The sequence below is a fragment of the Oncorhynchus mykiss genome, chromosome 13, assembly GCF_013265735.2.
Source record: "Oncorhynchus mykiss isolate Arlee chromosome 13, USDA_OmykA_1.1, whole genome shotgun sequence".
Taxonomy (NCBI): Eukaryota; Metazoa; Chordata; class Actinopteri; order Salmoniformes; family Salmonidae; genus Oncorhynchus; species Oncorhynchus mykiss.
In genome coordinates, this window is record NC_048577.1 from 18,732,153 (window position 1) to 18,753,561 (window position 21,409).

General features: G+C 42.8%; 1 protein-coding gene across 1 annotated transcript in view; it reads left to right on the forward strand.

Moving 5' to 3' along the window:
- LOC110485810 (ubiquitin carboxyl-terminal hydrolase 43) overlaps positions 1–21,409 on the forward strand; it is a 126,249-nt gene that overhangs the window by 84,433 nt on the left and 20,407 nt on the right. The window contains exons 7-8 of the mRNA XM_036940477.1: positions 13,767–13,929; positions 16,909–17,020. Of these exons, the coding sequence (XP_036796372.1) occupies positions 13,767–13,929; positions 16,909–17,020 (275 nt within the window). The remainder of the gene's footprint in view (positions 1–13,766; positions 13,930–16,908; positions 17,021–21,409) is intronic.

A 21,409-nucleotide genomic window follows, 5' to 3' on the forward strand; every position in this document is an offset into this window, starting at 1 on the left:
AATGGAGGTGATCAGACTAAGGGTAGAGGAGAGAAAATAATGTCCCAGCCCTAATGGAGGTGATCAGACTAAGGGTAGAGGAGAGAAAATAATGTCCCAGCCCTAATGGAGGTGATCAGACTAAGGGTAGAGGAGAGAAAATAATGATAATGTCCCAGCGCTAATGGAGGTGGTCAGGCTAAGGGTAGAGGAGAGAAAATAATGTCCCAGCCCTAATGGAGGTGATCAGACTAAGGGTAGAGGAGAGAAAATAATGTCCCAGCGCTATTGGAGGTGATCAGACTAAGGGTAGAGGAGAGAAAATAATGTCCCAGCCCTAATGGAGGTGATCAGACTAAGGGTAGAGGAGAGAAAATAATGTCCCAGCGCTATTGGAGGTGATCAGACTAAGGGTAGAGGAGAGAGGAAGAGGCACACACACACACCGACACACTCATTAGCACACATGCATTATGCACATGTATACAATAACTATCTATTTTTTATACACACTCTACTGTGAATGATGAATGAACTCCTATTACCAATGTAATGATTCAAAACCTGAGCTGAGCTGATTAGACTCAACATAACATGCATTCAGTTACTGCAAGCGTCATTACTGTTTCTGACAGCTCCCTGCCATCTTAACTACCCCACTGTCTCCATAACAATGGCGGGTCATTTCACAACAGCTAAACGCTCGTAACAGGTTTATTGAATAGGGTCTTCATTGCTTTAATGGAATAGATTGAATAGAAGCCTGAGTAACATTGTGTGTTTGTGTGTGCGTGTGTGTGTGTGTGTGTGTGTGAGTGCGCACGCGCACTGTTAGCTTTACAGAGTTGTGGAGAGGACGTGATGAGATATTGTTACATTCTATTGTTGTCTAATTGGATCGTGTGCTCCTTATTGTGCTGGTTAAGTAGCCAATTACTGTAATCATCTGTAATCATCACTCAATCAGAACCCCTGGGTGATGTGGATGTAATCAAATGAGCCATTGAAATATGCATTATTATATGCACTATAACGCTGTGGGTTCAGCATACGGTACCGCATTTACCCACTTTGTTTTATCCAACAGCTATAGAAATGTAATACTGAACAATGGGGCTGGGTTGATAATATATTTTAGGATGTAGGCTAGGCTGTAATGATATTTTTATGCCGAGCCACAATTAATAAGGAAATTGTCTTAATTAAGAATTCATTGGTGTGACGGCTCTGTCTGCTGAGTCTGTCACAAACAAGACCCAGACATTCCTACCTCTTGTGGCCACAGAAAGATGATGTGGAACCTTGGCAGACTGTTAGAGCCTCATTTCAATGGGGCCATGCTAGAATGCGACATCCTGTCAGTAAACCGCTGTCATCGTCGGAAATAAACAACGGACCCTTACGTATATGTATATGGGCGAGCATTCAAACCACTGCTGTCACCACCCATATTGACTGTATTAAGCTTGTAGTACCTCGCTCCCTCTCTTCCGCTGTAGAAATATGTATAATTATGGACACCGTTGGCTCTTTAAACCTGTGACCAGACAGGCCCTCATTTGGCGGTACAAATCAGCCAGTCACGACCCACCCTCTCTCTCTCACTCTCTCTCTCTCTCTCTCTCACACATGTACACACGTCCCAGCCCCTCCTTTGGCTGGTACATGTGTGCCTTAGCCTATGCGTCACTCCCCCCTTGGGCTACAGACAGACGGTCACACAGTTGACCCCCAGCGTGGTCCAGTCTCCTCACCATGATTAATGGCCCTGTGTGTGTAATCTCATTTCACGTGAGTGTGTGTGTGTGTGTATGCGTGCAGGCATGTCTGCCTGTCTGTCTATCTCTGTGTCGTGTGTGTGTGTGCCTCATAACTCTCTCTACAACATCGGCACAATCTGAGCCCCAGCGGGCACAGCAGAGGCACAAAGCCAATCTGCTCACCGGCTAATAAAAGTCCCAAATTGAAACGGGGAATTTGGTTAGCGAAGGAAAGGTTTCGATTTCTCATGTCGGATAAGAGGAAGTAGCTCAGCGGGGGACTGGGAATCAGGCCCATTGCCTCCTGGTGGGGAGTCAAAATTAGCAGAGCCTAAGAAATCTGTTGAAAACATTAGGAGAGAGAGAGAGAGAGAGAGAGAGAGCGAGAGAGAGAGGTATAAAATACACACTGGCTGGTAGAACAATGGCATGTGTTTGTGTTGCACTGGCAGAAGAGAAAGACAAATATAACTTTAGGTGAGATGTTTTTAGGCGGAAGTCATAGTCTATTTTAAGAGACGGATTTTATGGATGGTTGTTTTGCTCTGGAGGAATCGTCTCCACCGTTTCATGGTTCTGAATTTCTGTTGAGTTTTCATATTAGAAGTTATTGGAAACCACAGGAAGACATTCTTAGGGATATTGGATCAACCCTTCTCCTTCATATACTGTAGTAATGAGATGTGTTATTTGGGGAAACAGTGTGGTATGGCTAGCCATGGAGTCAAGCGCTCATGATAGAAAACACTCAAAAAATCAAGGAAACTTTATACAGATATGACAATATCCTATTTCATCTCTCAACAGAACAGATATGTCAGTTGTCTATTACAGTACATAAAACCTTCCGTTTGAGGAAATCTTTGAAACTTTCCTACCAAGTTTTGTAGACATTCTTACTTTACAAAAGGCCTGTTGTCCCTGAGGTAATCAAAGAGTCTATCAAGCTCTAAAGACAGAGTTGTCTTTTTGGCGAGGTCAGAGAACCAGGGCTGAGAGAGGGTTTGTGTGAAAGAAGAAGTGCCCTCTGGGAAAAGTGGCAAAGCAGGGACATATCCACCCAGATAAAGAAATCTGTCAATGGACACAGACACACAGACACACACAAGCAGACACGCACACACACTCTCACTCTTTCTCCACCATTGTATTCAGTATTCATCTCCCTTCACAATGGACAGAGGAGTTCTATGGAAAGTCCTCAGGTAGAATCTCAGTGCGAGTTTCCTTTCATCCTATCAAAATGCTAAAAGCTATTGACTGGAGACATGGTTGGGGTTGAATGTTGTGTAGCTCTGGGGTGTTTGTCTGAGCAGTGGAGGATGCATTGGCACTTACACAGAGCCCATTAGCTCTGCCCTTAGTGAGCACATTTTATTATTATATATATATTTACACACTCAAGGCAAGCATCTTTAAACCAACACAGACACACACACACACACACACACACACAGGTTGTGGATGTATCTGCTAATGGGTGGTGAAGAGAATGCTGAGAAAAAGGCCCAGCTGTGCTCAATGGCTCAGCCCACATATCTCCATCTGCTTTTACAAGGCAGTTTTTCAATGATTGATGATGAGCTGTTTAAACCCATCATCAGAAGTACTTGGGATAGAAATACTGTAGTTTGAAAGTTGAATGGGAACCATTTGACAAATATTAACTTTGTTCGATCAGATTTGTTGAATGTGCGCCAATCTGGTCGAACTGTGTTCGATTGACTCCTTTAACGCATCTATTGGGATAGCCGAAGAACCCCTTTGGAGACCTTTATTGTAAGAGTACAGTTGAAGTTGGAAGTTTACAAAAACTATATACACTACATACAGTGGGGCAAAAAAGTATTTAGTCAGCCACCAATTGTGCAAGTTCTCCCACTTAAAAAGATGAGAGAGGCCTGTAATTTTCATCATAGGTACACTTCAACTATCACAGACAAAATGAGAAAAACAAATCCAGAAAATCACATTGTAGGATTTTTTATGAATTTATTTGCAAATTATGGTGGAAAATAACTATTTGGTCAATAACAAAAGTTTATCTCAATACTTTGTTATATACCCTTTGTTGGCAATGACAGAGGTCAAACGTTTTCTGTAAGTCTTCACAAGGTTTTCACACACTGTTGCTGGTATTTTGGCCCATTCCTCCATGCAGATCTCCTCTAGAGCAGTGATGTTTTGGGGCTGTTGCTGGACAACACAGACTTTCAACTCCCTCCAAAGATTTTCTATGGGGTTGAGATCTGGAGACTGGCTAGGCCACTCCAGGACCTTGAAATGCTTCTTACGAAGCCACTCCTTCGTTGCCTGGGCGGTGTGTTTGGGATCATTGTCATGCTGAAAGACCCAGCCACGTTTCATCTTCAATGCCCTTGCTGATGGAAGGAGGTTTTCACTCAAAATCTCACAATACATGGCCCCATTCATTCTTTCCTTTACACGGATCAGTCGTCCTGGTCCCTTTGCAGAAAAACAGCCCCAAAGCATGATGTTTCCACCCCCATGCTTCACAGTAGGTATGGTGTTCTTTGGATGCAACTCAGCATTCAGCACAACGAGTTGAGTTTTTACCAAAAAGTTATATTTTGGTTTCATCTGACCATATGACATTCTCCCAATCTTCTTCTGGATCATCCAAATGCTCTCTAGCAAACTTCAGACGGGCCTGGACATGTACTGGCTTAAGCAGGGGGGCACGTCTGGCACTGCAGGATTTGAGTCCCTGGCGGCGTAGTGTGTTACTGATGGTAGGCTTTGTTACTTTGGTCCCAGCTCTCTGCAGGTCATTCACTAGGTCCCCCCGTGTGGTTCTGGGATTTTTGCTCACCGTTCTTGTAATCATTTTGAACCCACGGGGTGAGATCTTGCGTGGAGCCCCAGATCGAGGGAGATTATCAGCGGTCTTGTATGTCTTCCATTTCCTAATAATTGCTCCCACAGTTGATTTCTTCAAACCAAGCTGCTTACCTATTGCAGATTCAGTCTTCCCAGCCTGGTGCAGGTCTACAATGTTGCTTCTGACAGCTCTTTGGTCTTGACCATAGTGGAGTTTGTAGTGTGACTGTTTGAGGTTGTGGACAGGTGTCTTTTATACTGATAACAAGTTCAAACAGGTGCCATTAATACAGGTAACGAGTAGAGGACAGAGGAGCCTCTTAAAGAAGAAATTACAGGTCTGTGAGAGCCAGAAATCTTGCTTGTTTGTAGGTGACCAAATACTTATTTTCCACCATAATTTGCAAATAAATTCATTAAAAATCCTACAATGTGATTTTCTGTATTTTTTTTTCTCATTTTGTCTGTCATAGTTGAAGTGTACCTATGATGAAAATTACAGGCCTCTCTCATCTTTTTAAGTGGGAGAACTTGCACAATTGGTGTCTGATTAAATACCTTTTTGCCCCACTGTATACTTGTTTTTCAACCACTCCACAAATGTATTTTTAACAAACTATAGTTTTGGCAAGTCGGTTAGGACATCTACTTTGTGCATGACACAAGTAATTTTTCCAACAATTGTTTACAGACAGATTATTTCACTTATAATTCACTGTATCACAATTCCAGTGGGTCAGAAGTTTACATACACTACTTTGAGGCAGGAAAATGATATGGATATATTGAAGCAACATCTCAAGACATCAGTCAGGAAGTTAAAGTTTGGTCGCAAATGGGTCTTCCAAATGGACAATGACCCCAAGCATACTTCCAAAGTTGTGACAAAATGGCTTAAAGACAACAAAGTCAAGGTATTGGAGTGGCCATCACAAAGCCCTGACCTCATTCCCATAGAAAATGTGTGGGCAGAACTGAAAAAGCGTGTGCGAGCAAGGTCTACAAACCTGACTCAGTTACACCAGCTCTGTCAGGGGGAAAGGGCTAAAATTCACCCAACTTATTGTGGGAAGGTTGTGGAAGGCTACCGAAACGTTTTTTACCCAAGTTAAACAATTTAAAGGCAATGCTACAAAATACTAATTGTATGTAAACTTCTGACCCACTGGGAATGTGATGAAAGATATAAAATCTGAAATAATCATTCTCTCTACTATTATTCTGACATTTCACATTCTTAAAATAAAGTGGTGATCCTAACTGACCAAAGACAGGGAATTTTTACTAGGATTAAATGTCAGGAATTGTGAAAAACTGAGTTTAAATGTATTTGGCTGAGGTGTATGTAAACTTCCGACTTCCACTGTATGTTGAACGACAGTCTTTTAGCTGTTAGCAGCATGGCCGTGGTGTTTCATCTCTGTCACTGATATACTGTTACGTCAACATAATTGCTTCAGAAACATGAGTTAATTGATTTCCTCATCGTTATTGTTTACTTCTGAGTAAACATCCGGAGTAGTGTCATGGCATATTTTCCACAATCCAATCAGAGATAGGCAGGATGGGGCGATAGCCATTCAGAAAGAGGGAGGGCACAGGTCTAAAGTCAGTAAAGAATGCCATACATGTGAATAGAACAGTTGTCTAGTTGTGATTTTAGACTCTAGTTATACACCCACAGAGGATGCATCAGCCTGATCACAATCACAACCACATACCAACATTCCATCAGTGAGCCAGCTCTTCCCCTGCTTGTCTTACAGCCTCTATAATCTCTGACTGTCTGTGTCATATAATTTACTGGATTTTAGACCCAAGACTCTATTTCCTTTTTTTACTAATTCACTATAGATAGTACAGATAGATACTTTATCAAGATATATGTTGCCGAGATACCGGGAGGCAACCGTGGAATCAATCATAGGGGTCGGAGGTCTTTGGGGACCTGGTGTGGCGGTGATGAGATGCAGGTTTGGGATCCGGCAAGGGGGAGCAGGTGTGGCAGGTTTATACAGTGCCTCTCTCTCGCTCTCTCTCTCTCTCTCTCTCTGCTGTCTTCCTCCATCTGTCATTTATTCAAGCAGCAGACAACACAGGTGTCCTCTGGTCACCTGTGGTGACGGCAACCAGACATAGGAAATGTTGCGACGTCTGTCTCGTCTAGAGCTACCCCCTGGGTATTTTGAGCACAGAGTGTGGACAGAATTGACAGGGGTCACTCGTCTAGGTGACAAACCAAAGACGGCTAAGCTTGTAGGACCAGAAAAGCATTTGAAAAGCATGATTTTGTGATATTTACTAGTATACAGTAATAATTGATTTTGGTTGAGCATTCAATTCAGCAGTCACAGGCACAACATCCAGCTGGAATGTTATGGTCAGACTAAACTGAAGCAGCTCTGTATGTGCTGAAGCCTGCAGGCTCGCCAGATAACAACAGCTTTATGCCTATGACCTATATTCACAAATAGGTTGTAAACCCACTTTTATTTTTCTACTGACATCTCAAAAGTATTATGTTTTAATCCCCCTGTCATAGAAGAGACTAGTATGTCAAGTCATCATCAATGAGCCAGTATTCATATATTCTCACTATCTTGTCAGACAGAGATAATCGAGTCGTCATCCGGCATGATGGTACTTCAGGGAACACAGTTTTAAATAAGGCTCTGTTATTAAAACTAGCTTAAAGGAGTGAAGCAAAAAAAAAGTAGGCCTTAGTAACTGCGGTGAAGAAGTCGATCCCTGGGGGTTACTGTTAAAAAAAAAAATATATATATATATATATATATATTAGAGCCGTAGTTATTTTGGTGTTCATTACAATACGTATCCCTCCTCCTATGTGAATGTGAGACAGGTGCTGCGGGTGCTCTGGTGCAGTGTGCTACAGTGTTCCAAGGTCCTCGTGCGACCACCCTGCATCCCTACATCTTCTATACTGAGCAAATATATAAACCAAACATGCAATAATTTCAATGATTTTACAGTTCATGTAAGGAAATCAATCTATTGAGAAAAAAAAATCATTAGGGCCTGATCTATAGATTTCACTTGACTGGGCAGGGGCGCAGCCATAGGAGGGGCGAGGAGGACATACCCACTGGGGAGCCAGGCCAAGCCAATCAGAATGAGTTTTTCTCCACAAAAGGGCTTAATTACAGACAGAAATATTCCTCCGTTTCATCAGCTGTCCTGGTGGCTGTTTTCAGACGATACCGTAGCTGAGGAATCCGGATGTGGAGGTCCTGGGCTGATATGGTAGGGTGTGAGGCCGGTAGGGTGTACAGCCGTATTCTCTAAAATGGTGTTGGAGGTAGTTTATGGTAGAGAAATTAACATTAAATTCTCTGGCAACAGCTTTAGTGGACATTCCTGCAGTCAGCATGCCAATTGCACACTCCCTCAAAACTTGAGACATCTGAAGAATTGTGTTGTGTGATAAAACTACACATTTTAGAGTGGCATTTCATTGTCCCCAGCACAAGGTGCTCCTGTGTAATGCGCATGCTTTTTAATCAGCTTCTTGATATGCCCCACCTGTCAGATGGATGTATTATATTGGCAAATGAGAAATGCTCACTAACAGGGATATAAACAAATATATGCACAACATTTGAGAGAAATAAGCTTTTTGTGTGTATGGAACATGTCTTGGATCATTTATTTTAAGGCCATGAAACATGGGACCAACACTTTACATGTTGGGTTTATATTTTTGGTCAGTATACACTACCGTTCAAATGTTTGGGGTCACTTAGAAATGTCCATGTTTTTGAAAGAAAAGCAAATTTTTTGGGCCATTAAAATAACATCAAATTGATCAGAAATACAGTGTAGACGTTATTGTTGTAAATGACTATTGAAGCATGAAACGGTAGATTTTTTATGGAATATCTACATAGGCGTACAGAGGGCCATTATCAGCAACCATCACTCCTGTGTTCCAATGGCACGTTGTGTTAACTAATCCAAATGTGTAATTTAATTAGGCTAATTGATCATTAGAAAACCCTTTTGCAATTATGTTAGCACAGCTGAAAACTGTTGTGCTGATGAAAGAAAAACACCAGTCTCAACGTCAACAGTGAAGAGGCGACTCCAGGATGCTGGCCTTCTAGGCAGAGTTCCTCTGTCCAGTGTCGGTGTTCTTTTGCCCATCTTAATCTTTTCTTTTTATTGGCCAGTCTGAGACATGGCTTTTTCTTTGCAACTCTGCCTAGAAGGCCAGCATCCCGGAGTTTCCCCTTCACTGTTGACTTTGAGACTGGTGTTTTGTGGGTACTATTTAATGCCGCTGCCAGTTGAGGACTTGTGAGGCTTCTGTTTCTCAAGCTAAACACTTTAATGTACAGTGCCTTGCGAAAGTATTCGGCCCCCTTGAACTTTGCGACCTTTTGCCACATTTCAGGCTTCAAACATAAAGATATAAAACTGTATTTTTTTGTGAAGAATCAACAACAAGTGGGACACAATCATGAAGTGGAACAACATTTATTGGATATTTCAAACTTTTTTAACAAATCAAAAACTGAAAAATTGGGCGTGCAAAATTATTCAGCCCCTTTACTTTCAGTGCAGCAAACTCTCTCCAGAAGTTCAGTGAGGATCTCTGAATGATCCAATGTTGACCTAAATGACTAATGATGGTAAATACAATCCACCTGTGTGTAATCAAGTCTCCGTATAAATGCACCTGCACTGTGATAGTCTCAGAGGTCCGTTAAAAGCGCAGAGAGCATCATGAAGAACAAGGAACACACCAGGCAGGTCCGAGATACTGTTGTGAAGAAGTTTAAAGCCGGATTTGGATACAAAAAGATTTCCCAAGCTTTAAACATCCCAAGGAGCACTGTGCAAGCGATAATATTGAAATGGAAGGAGTATCAGACCACTGCAAATCTACCAAGACCTGGCCGTCCCTCTAAACTTTCAGCTCATACAAGGAGAAGACTGATCAGAGATGCAGCCAAGAGGCCCATGATCACTCTGGATGAACTGCAGAGATCTACAGCTGAGGTGGGAGACTCTGTCCATAGGACAACAATCAGTCGTATATTGCACAAATCTGGCCTTTATGGAAGAGTGGCAAGAAGAAAGCCATTTCTTAAGGATATCCATAAAAAGTGTCGTTTAAAGTTTGCCACAAGCCACCTGGGAGACACACCAAACATGTGGAAGAAGGTGCTCTGGTCAGATGAAACCAAAATGGAACTTTTTGGCAACAATGCAAAACGTTATGTTTGGCGTAAAAGCAACACAGCTGAACACACCATCCCCACTGTCAAACATGGTGGTGGCAGCATCATGGTTTGGGCCTGCTTTTCTTCAGCAGGGACAGGGAAGATGGTTAAAATTGATGGGAAGATGGATGGAGCCAAATACAGGACCATTCTGGAAGAAAACCTGATGGAGTCTGCAAAAGACCTGAGACTGGGACGGAGATTTGTCTTCCAACAAGACAATGATCCAAAACATAAAGCAAAATCTACAATGGAATGGTTCAAAAATAAACATATCCAGGTGTTAGAATGGCCAAGTCAAAGTCCAGACCTGAATCCAATCGAGAATCTGTGGAAAGAACTGAAAACTGCTGTTCACAAATGCTCTCCATCCAACCTCACTGAGCTCGAGCTGTTTTGCAAGGAGGAATGGGAAAAAATGTCAGTCTCTCGATGTGCAAAACTGATAGAGACATACCCCAAGCGACTTACAGCTGTAATCGCAGCAAAAGGTGGCGCTACAAAGTATTAACTTAAGGGGGCTGAATAATTTTGCACGCCCAATTTTTCAGTTTTTGATTTGTTAAAAAAGTTTGAAATATCCAATAAATGCCGTTCCACTTCATGATTGTGTCCCACTTGTTGTTGATTCTTCACAAAAAAATACAGTTTTATATCTTTATGTTTGAAGCCTGAAATGTGGCAAAAGGTCGCAAAGTTCAAGGGGGCCGAATACTTTCGCAAGGCACTGTACTTGTCCTCTTGCTCAGTTGTGCACCGGGGCCTCCCACTCCTCTTTCAATTCTGGTTAGAGCCAGGGAGTAGTACACAGCGTTGTACGAGATCTTCAGTTTCTTGGCAATTTCTTGCATGGAATAGCCTTTGTTTCTCAGAACAAGAACAGACTGACGAGTTTCAGAAGAAAGTGCTTTGTTTCTGGCCATTTTGAGGCTGTAATCAAACCCACAAATGATGATGCTCCAGACACTCAACTAGTCTAAAGAAGGCCAGTTTTATTGCTTCTTTAATCAGAACAACAGTTTTCAGCTGTGCTAACATAATTGCAAAAGGGTTTTCTAATGATCAATTAGCCTTTTAAAATGATCAACTTGGATCAACTTGGGGCGGCAGGGTAGCCTAGTGGTTAGAGCGTTGGACTAGTAACCGAAAGGTTGCAAGTTCATATCCCCGAGCTGACAGGGTACAAATCTGTCGTTCTGCCCCTGAACAGGCAGTTAACCCACTAGGCCGTCATTGAAAAAAAGGAATTTGTTCTTAACTGACTTGCCTAGTTAAGTAAAGGTAAAATAAAAAAATTAGTTAACACAATGTGCCATTGGAACACAGGAGTGATGGTTGCTGATAATGGACCTCTGTACACCTATGTACTGTAGATATTCCATAAAAATCAGCTGTTTCTAGCTACAATAGTAATTTACAACATTAACCATGTCTGCACTGTATTTCTGATCAATTTGATGTTTCTTTCAAAAACAAGGAAATGTCTAAGTGACCCCAAACTTTTTAACGGTAGTGTATATCAACTCTAGGCACTGATTTTGTTCACTGCAGTATTGATACAATGAAGTTAATTAGGTAAGCCCCAAAGCAGCAATGGAATATTGGAGTAGGTAAGCCCCAAAGCATCAATGGAATATTGGAGTAGGTAAGCCCCAAAGCATCAATGGAATATTGGAGTAGGTAAGCCCCAAAGCATCAATGGAATATTGGAGTAGGTAAGCCCCAAAGCAGCAATGGAATATTGGAGTAGGTAAGCCCCAAAGCATCAATGGAATATTGGAGTAGGTAAGCCCCAAAGCAGCAATGGAATATTGGAGTAGGTAAGCCCCAAAGCAGCAATGGAATATTGGAGTAGGTAAGCCCCAAAGCAGCAATGGAATATTGGAGTAGGTAAGCCCCAAAGCATCAATGGAATATTGGAGTAGGTAAGCCCCAAAGCAGCAATGGAATATTGGAGTAGGTAAGCCCCAAAGCATCAATGGAATATTGGAGTAGGTAAGCCCCAAAGCATCAATGGAATATTGGAGTAGGTAAGCCCCAAAGCAGCAATGGAATATTGGAGTAGGAAAGCCCCAAAGCAGCAATGGAATATTGAAGTAGGTAAGCCCCAAAGCAGCAATGGAATATTGGAGTAGGTTAGCCCCAAAGCATCAATGGAATATTGGAGTAGGTAAGCCCCAAAGCAGCAATGGAATATTGGAGTAGGTAAGCCCCAAAGCATCAATGGAATATTGGAGTAGGTAAGCCCCAAAGCATCAATGGAATATTGGAGTAGGTAAGCCCCAAAGCAGCAATGGAATATTGAAGTAGGTAAGCCCCAAAGCAGCAATGGAATATTGGAGTAGGTAAGCCCCAAAGCAGCAATGGAATATTGGAGTAGGTAAGCCCCAAAGCAGCAATGGAATATTGGAGTAGGTAAGCCCCAAAGCAGCAATGGAATATTGGAGTAGGTAAGCCCCAAAGCAGCAATGGAATATTGGAGTAGGTAAGCCTCAAAGCAGCAATGGAATATTGGAGTAGGTAAGCCCCAAAGCAGCAATGGAATATTGGAGTAGGTAAGCCCCAAAGCATCAATGGAATAGCTAAAGAGAGAGAGATAGAGAGATAATTGTAGTGTTTGTGTCTGCGTGTGGAAAAAGTATAGTGTAATAGTAGGTCTAAAAAGAGAGGGGGGCGGAGAAAGAGAGCAGTAGAGAGACAGAAGTAGGGAGGGAGATGGAGATGAAGAGCTGTGGGAGTGTGACAATTGTAATTAAACAGCTCAGTCCCTGAAGAGACACTTCAGCGACACTCCCCTTCTACTAGCACTGCCCTCCTACTCTCTCCTCCTTGTCTCTCTCTCTCTCACTCTATATATCCCTCTTTCCTGGCTGGCTGAGAAAGAAGGAATGAGGGCGAGGTTGTGAGAATGGGAGTCTGGCATGGGGTTCTCCCCTCAGACCCTGTCTGGAAGATACAGCAGCCAGACAGACAGACCCACCCACACTCCTCACAGACTCAGCTATCCCAACAGAGCACTGTCATTTTAGGACATAGAAGTGTAGGTTTTGTATATGTTTAAAATAGCATACTGGTATCGTCTTGTGGGAGAAGTAAGCTTTTGTGTCCTTAGTATTTAATTATTTGCTTATGCTCCCTATTGTTGTGGTAACAGGCTAGCCTTTCTGTGTGGATTGAAATGGAGCTGACTTTGACCTTTCAGTGCCTTTTACCTTCCCATTGGGGAATTCAATAACAGAGAGGGGGACGAGTCTGGCATGGGGGGGTACTTGATTAAAATGGAATACTTGATTATTCATTCACTTAGTCTTACTCACCAAAGGCCAGGCACTGGTGAATACATCCGTTGATACTCAAGTGGTGGCCTTTTCTCTGCCAGCTTCTATATCTGAGTTGACATGATACGATGTTACAGTACACTTCCTGTGCTCCTGAATGATTAGAGTCTCTCAGTACATGCACCGCTGTGTGTGTGTGTGTACTTGTTTATGTGTGTGTGTGTGTGTGTGGGACACATTTCTACAGCGACAGTGATTAATTGCTCGGCGGCGTTGAACAAGTGTGTTTAATTAAAACCTCAGATAATGTCAACATTTACAATGTGTACGTTGCCCGGGAGACAGAGGTTCAGCCTCCTACACACTCCCCCTGTAGCTATTACCTACGATTAATGTGTACATGTCGTAAGAGATGTCAATTTTACAATGCCACCCTTTGGGTAAATCACAATCGTTGCTCCATTGTATAATGATTTTCACTTGATACAGTTTGTTTTCACAGTTGTGGGTGGTTTCATTTTGAGTCATTGAGACCTGATAGAACCCCTCTTGAGCACACTCTGGCACAAGCTACCCCCGTTATGTATACGACCTTGTGTCTGAGCTCAACTTTGACCTCTCTCGACCCGTGTCTAACCTTTAACCTCTCTCTCCTCTCTCAGGCTTCCACCACAGCCTCCCATCCTCGCCGTACACCTCTGGGCCAGAGGGTAAAAGGATACCCCCATCGACCACTCTGTCCTCAGAGTTTCTGAACCACGGTGGTTCCACCAAGGTCCTCCTCGTAATCTGCAACACGGCAGGCTCTGGCCAGCAGGCCGTCAGGTGAGTCAGGTTTGGTTGATTGGGTGGGTGGGAGTCTGGATTGGTTGATTGGGTGGGTGGGTGGGAGTCTGGATTGGTTGATTGGGTGGGTGGGAGTCTGGATTGGTTGATTGGGTTGGAATCTGGATTGGTTGGGATGGAGAGAGGTCATTTTGAAAATATGAGGTTAGGTGTGAATCAAACAAGCCTTTTTAGTTTATAGCGAAACAGTATCTCATGGGTGAGCAGAGGAGTTATGATAAACGATATGCACCAACAGTTTGAACAGAGTGTATTTTATCAGGGCAAAAGCTCTGCTCTCTCTTTACTAGTTCCAGCTGTAACGAGTACCCACTGGGCCCCAGAGGACGTGCTCCGAGTTCCATTTTCCAGTTCACATTACACAGGTTGCGTTTACACAGGGAGAACAATTCTGATATTTTTCCACTAATTGGTAATATAGGTCATCATCATTTTTGGACATATTTTTAAAACATGTATTTTTTCCTACTGAGAATCAAAGGGAGCATCGCTCCTGAGAGAAACCAAATACTGTAAATCCCAGTAAACAGCTTTGAATTATTCAATGTCTGAGAGAGAGAGAGAAAGAGAGAGAGAGAGACTGCATGTAGAATTCTGCAAGAATATCGTCTGCGTACCTCGTAAAACACTATTAGGCCGACACCCGCTAATTATCAAAACCTAAACCTACAGAGAGATGAACCTGGAGAAGAGTCTCCTAAGCATGCTGGTCCTGGCTCTGTTCACAAACACACCCCACAGAGCCCCAGGACATCAACACAATTAGACCCAACCAAATCATGAGAAAACAAAAAGATAATTACTTTACACATTGGAAAGAATTAACAAAAAAACTGCGCAAACTAGAATGCTATTTGGCCTTAAACAGAGAGTACACAGTGGCAAAATACCTGAACACTGTGACTGACCCAAACTTAAGGAAAACTTTGACGCTGTACAGACTCAGTGAGCATAGCCTTGCTATTGAGAAAGGCCGCCGTAGGCAGACCTGGCTCTCAAGAGAAGACCGGCTACTGTATGTGCACACTGCCCACAAAATGAGGTGGAAACTGAGCTGCACTTTCTAACCTCCTGCCAAATGTATTACCATATTAGAGACACATTTCCCTCAGATTACACAGATCCACAAAGAATTCGAAAACAAACCCAATTTTGATAAAGTCCCATATCTACTGGTTGAAATACCACAGTGTGCCATCACATCAGCAATATTTGTGACCTGTTGCCACAAGAAAAGGGCAACCAGTGAGGAACAAACACTATTTGTAAATTCAATCCATATTTATGCTTATTTATTTTCACTTTTGTATTTTAACTATTTGCACATCATTATAACACTGTATATAGACATAATATGACATTTGAAATGTCTTTATTATTTTGGAACTGCTGGGAGTGTAATGTTCACTGTTAATTTGTATTGTTTATTTCCCTTTTGTTTATTATCTACTTCACTTGCTTTGGGGATGTTAACATATGTTTCCCATGCTAATAAAGGCCCTTGAATTGAGAGAGAGAGAGAGAGAGAGAGAGAGAGAGAGAGAGAGAGAGAGAGAGAGAGAGAGAAAATAACACTCACTCCAGCCAGCTGCCCACTATTGGCCCATGCTTGTCAATCAAAAGTCATTTTGAGTTTTGTTTGCTGTCTGCTCCCTCCTCCACATACTCCTCTTGAGTGTGTATGCTCGTGTGTGTGTGTACGGGGAACCAGGGGAGGGATATTCCCACGGTCAGCCTGTTAATGTCAGGAGGATATTTGAGTACCTGTGGAGGCCCCATCTTAGCCCTGTGTGTTTATGTTTCGCCCCATGGGGAGACCGGTGGTCTGTGTATGCCCCCTGACTGGCACATGTTAACTGTGTTTGTCCCAGATTGCTGCCGGTTTGACAGAAACCCCCCCCTCTACAACAGAGGAAAAACCTACTGCTCATAACCACATGCTGGTGTTAATACGCTGCTGTGGTTGATATTGGTCCCGTTTCACAGACACAGATTAAGCTCAGTCCTGGACTAAAATACAATAGAGATTCTCCAGGAATGTGTCCAGGTAACCAGTCCATTGAGTTGTTACATCCTGGTCATCATTTGAGGATTTTCACCCTGGGCTCACCTTGTGTCTAACAGAACATTTGAATGGATGGTGATCATAGATCTTTGAGGTAGAGTTTGGGCCAATGGCTTACCTGCTCACTCGAATAAACCGCTTTGAGGGACGGAATGGCGCTGGTCGCGAGGACAGACTATGTTTCACACAGACACACCAGGTGCGCATGTGTGCACACAAACACACACACACACACACACACACACACACACTGAAGTCTCAAAACAGGCTCCTCTGGTTTTATGAGAAAACCAATCTAAGCAGTAGATGGAAAATATGTTCAATTCATTGAATGAAAGTGCTTTCTTCTAGGTTTTCTCATTCGGATCACTGACTAGTTCTCTCTCAAATCCACACAATGCTATTGGAAATGTAAATCCATCATTTTAAAAACGACGTTCTCAGCCAAAATGTTCTCATGCCTGAAATATGCTTACAATGCCGCATTGAAAATACTGGCTTTCTCTTCACTTGTAGTCCTGTGGTCATTAAATACATGTTGAGTTGAGAGACCTGCTTAACTACGTTTCACATTCAAAAGGCCACAGGGTTGTAATGTACTCTACTTTGTGCAAATCCAAACATATGTTTGCCTCTCTCAAACAACTGCGGAATAACATCATATTTTTTTATCCCGTTCTGTCTCCCTCTCTCTCTTTTCCCCCCTCTCTCTTATCTCGCTACCTCTTCTTCTCCCTCTCCCTTACTCCATCTTCCTCTCCTTCACTCCTCTCTGTCCCTCTCCTCCTCCCTCCCTCTCATTCTCCCTCTCTCTCTCTCCTCTCCTCCTTCTCCCTCTCTCCATCCTTCTCTCTCTCTCTCTCTCTCCCTCCCTCTCCTTCACCCCCCTCCAGGTTCGGCCCTCCCTTCCTCATGAGAGAGGAGCGTACCATGTCCTGGGACCAGCTCCAGCAGAGTATCCTCAGCAAGCTCTATTACCTGATGCTGAACGGATCACAGGCTCAGGTCAGTTAACACTGGCACCACTGGTCACTACCATTCATTTACTACTACTGGTTCCTACTCTACTTCCTGAAACAGTATTACATTCCTACCTAGTGCTACTACCACCAGAAATAACATTCAGCCTACCATTATGCACTAATGGAGAGTGGTGGAGATCCTAATGATCTAGTGAGTCTCTCATACACATACACACACACACACACACACACATACACATCCGGGAGTAGCACACACACACACACACACACACACACACACACATACACACACACATCCGGGAGTAGCACACACACACACACACACATAATGACATATGCAGACACTCTTAAGACACAAGCCACCGTGTGTGTGCATGTGTGTCCTCAACAACTTCCTGGATGAAATAACCCCATCGTGAGAGGGAATTGGCGTTACAATTAACCGGAGTGGCCTGAGACACAAGGAGCAGTCCTGAGACACAGGACAGCCCCATTGTTCTCTCACCATAGATAATGTAGCGGCCAGGACAGCCCCATTGTTCTCTCACCATAGATAATGTAGTGGCCAGAACAGCCCCATTGTTGTCTCACCATAGATAATGTAGCGGCCAGGACAGCCCCATTGTTCTCTCACCATAGATAATGTAGCGGCCAGGACAGCCCCATTGTTCTCTCACCATAGATAATGTAGCGGCCAGGACAGCCCCATTGTTCTCTCACCATCGATGATGTAGCGGCCAGGACAGCCCCATTGTTCTCTCACCATAGATAATGTAGAGGCCAGGACAGCCCCATTGTTCTCTCACCATAGCAATTAACTCTAGATGCACTGAGCAAAGTGGGGTCAGCATCCATACATCACACTGTGGCTTCTGCCCTGATAACACACAAATTTGATCCAGGATACAGGGAGTGACTAAAGACAAGACCGCTGTTATGTAGACCGGTATGTCCTCAGTTTGTTACAGTGGATCCACGATAGACATTATAAGTACTGTAAGCAATGAGCCCCTTTCCCTGACCATCCTGCATTCACTATACACTGTAGAGATACTCTATACACACATTAAGCAGGAACCATGGTTTGGGACACATGCATTATTTATTCTATAGACCCGGGGTCACCAACCTTCTTTGAGTTGAGATCACTTTCAGAGTCAAAATGGAAGCCGAGATCTACCGTTACATTTTGTTGGGGACGTGACTTTAAAACGTAAGCCTATGTCACATTAACCTGTTAAAAACGGTACTGTAGTAGTGAGGCTTGTGCAGTAGGCTATAGGCCCAAAACATTATCTCTGTATATTGCCCTGCCAATCCATTGTTGTTCTTCTCAGACCATTTTTATTTCATATTTCAACATTTGAGGTAGGCTATATGATCACGCCGGTAATAGATCATTTGTTTTATTACTTGTGAGGCACAGCTGAGTGAGCTGACGTTTATAACATTAGCTTTTTCTTATTTTACTGGCCTGACGGAGCCTGCATCTGATGGTCAGTCTCAGTGGAGGGAGAGAGCAGCAGACTGAGGGTCCGCCTCTCAACGTCCCTCCGCTCTTCCTTTCCTCCGCTGACACTGACCAAAAAGGGACATCGTCTTCCAGCTGATGGCGAATGTTGCCTTGGACCCCATTAGTTCTATGTAATGCACAGAGAAAGTGAAATATTCCTCGCTATTAAAAGAGACACAAGCCGCTAATAACAACAACGCAAGCCTACAGATACACTTTCCTACTCATTCATTGCAGCTGCAGTGCTGGTTGTAGCGCTAGTGGAAGTAGGGAGAATGAACATTTCATGGCTTATCAAAGTGTTGATAGTGCTGAGTAAAAACTTCAACATGAACTCAGTCATACAAAAGGTAGCTGTTTGCTGTATTCATTGACAGTCTCTCTCTAGTCATGGTTTTAAACGTTTAGAAATCTCACAGTCTCAACTTTGCTATTGCTTTCTTTTACGCCTTCTATGTTACTGCAGACATCCGATCTGAGTGCACTTGATTTGCTCCAACCGGGCCTGCCGGGAAGGCAGTGTTTGTACCTCCAGACATATGAAATGGTTCAAAATGGGAACTAATTGCCTACCTGGCGCGCAGGGCAGCTGAATCGGGTGCACCTGCCGCCAACAGCGTGAGACAAATGTAAAAAATATTAACGGAAGTCTTTATCGTTGTTGTTTTTGTACATAAATGGTGGGCGATCAACTAGGAATGCCTTGGAGATCAACCAGCCGGGGACCACTGCTGTAGACAAGGGAGTTCAACACTGCCACAATGACCCCCTCACTTCACCTTGACCATTCCTTTTTATACACACAACACACAACTCTCCTCAGCTCCTAAGGCGGGCTGCCCTGTCGCTATGGGAGACACCATGGTGATGTGCAGTGTTTGACAAGGAGGCCTTATCCAGAGCAAACAGCCCTGGGCTCAAAGTCTCAGGTAGTTCTAAGGCTGATAAGCCCCAGACAAGGTCCTACCTCAACAGAGACGGAACTATTTCTTTACACCTAGTGTTGACACACTGATCTGTATCTCCACGGCAACAAGCTCCTTGTCAAGTTAACTCTGTCAAGCTGTGTGACCATCAACTGCACTGTCTGGTTCCCTTTACTTCTCATTCATAGCAAAACTGTATGCAGACTGAATTCATAGTTAAGTTTCAGGACATAATTATTGTTTGGTATTTGAGGTGTTTGTTTGACTCCCTGGGGGATTTTTCACTTCAAAGTGTAGTTTGTCCGGCTTTCTTATGTCATTCATATTTGTTTTGTGGTAGAGGAAATTCATAAAATGTTATTCAGCCGCCTGTAGGTTTCTCAACAACATACAGTGCTTTCAGAAAGTATTCATACCCCTTGACACATTTTGTTGTATTACAGCCTGAATTCAAAATGGATTAAATTGATCTACAGACTATACTCCATAATTAAAAAGTTTTTAGAAGAAAAAAAATGTTGTATTGAAATAAAATACAGAAATATATAATTTACATAAATTGTCACACCCCTGAGTCAATACTTTGTAGAAGCACCTTTGGCAGAAATTACAGCTGTGAATCTAAAAGCTTTCCACACCTGGATTGTACAACATTTGTCCATTATTCTTTTCAAAATTGTTCAAGCTCAATCAAATTGGTTGTTGATCATTCCCAGACAGCCATTTTCAGGTCTTGCCATAGATTTTCAAGGATTTAAGTCAAAACTGTAACTTGGCCACTCAGGAACATTCATTGTTTTCTTGGTAAGCAACTTCAGTGTAGATTGGGCCTTGTGTTTTAGGTTATTGTCCTTCTGAAAGGGGAATTAATCTCCCAGTATCTGGTGAAAAGCAGACTAAACCAGGTTTTCCTCTAGGATTTTGCCTGTGCTTAGCTCCATTCCATTTCTTTTTATTCAGAAAAACTCCCCAGTCCTTAAAGATTACAAGCATACCCATAACATAATGCAGCCAACACTATAAAATATGTGTTGTGTTGGATTTGCCCCCAAAATAATTACACTCTGACATTATGGAGTATTGTGTGTAATTGTCTATTTAATCATGTTAATTCAATTTCATTTATGCAACTTATTATGTGATTTGTTATGCACGTTTTTACTCCTGAACTTATTTAGGCTTGCCATAACAAGGGGGTTGAATACTTATTGACTCGAGACATTTCAGCTTTAGTTTTTTATAAATATATATACAATTTTCTGCAACCAAAATTCCACGTTGACGTTATGGGGTATTGTTTTTAGATCAATAACAAACCATCTCAATTTAATCCATTTTACATTTAGGCTGTAACACAACGACATTTGGAAAAAATGAAAGGTGTGTGAATACTTTCTGAAGGCACTGTAACAAGTGATGTTTTGAGCACTATATACTACCCCGTATCACCACCAAAACTGTCCTCTAGCAGGGAAGAGGAAGGAAGAGATTGCTTTAAAGATTCGTAATTTACAGGCAATACACCAGTGAAATGAGAACATGCGAGGAGAAGTGTCTGTTATGATTTGGTAAGTTCCTCGCCACACCATGTGTTGTAGAGGTCAGATCTTGCACTCGTTAGATCCCACACTACATAAAAGCTTTAGTACCCACCTACATATGAGTCATTCCAGCATTGTGTCAACTTTAGACAAAGGGAGATGATTGTGGAATACAGGAAAATGGGGGCGTACTCAGTCCTCTTTCTCATCGAAGGGGGTGTAGTGGAGCAGGTTGAGAGCTTCAAGTTCCTTGGTGTCCACATCACCAACAAACTAACATGGTCCAAGCACACCAAGACAGTCGTGAAGAGGGCACGACAAAACCTATTCCCCCTCAGGAGACTGAAAATATTTGGCATGGGTCCTCAGATCCTCAAAATGTTCTACAGCTGCACCATCACTGCCTGGTATGGCAACTGCTCGGCCTCCGA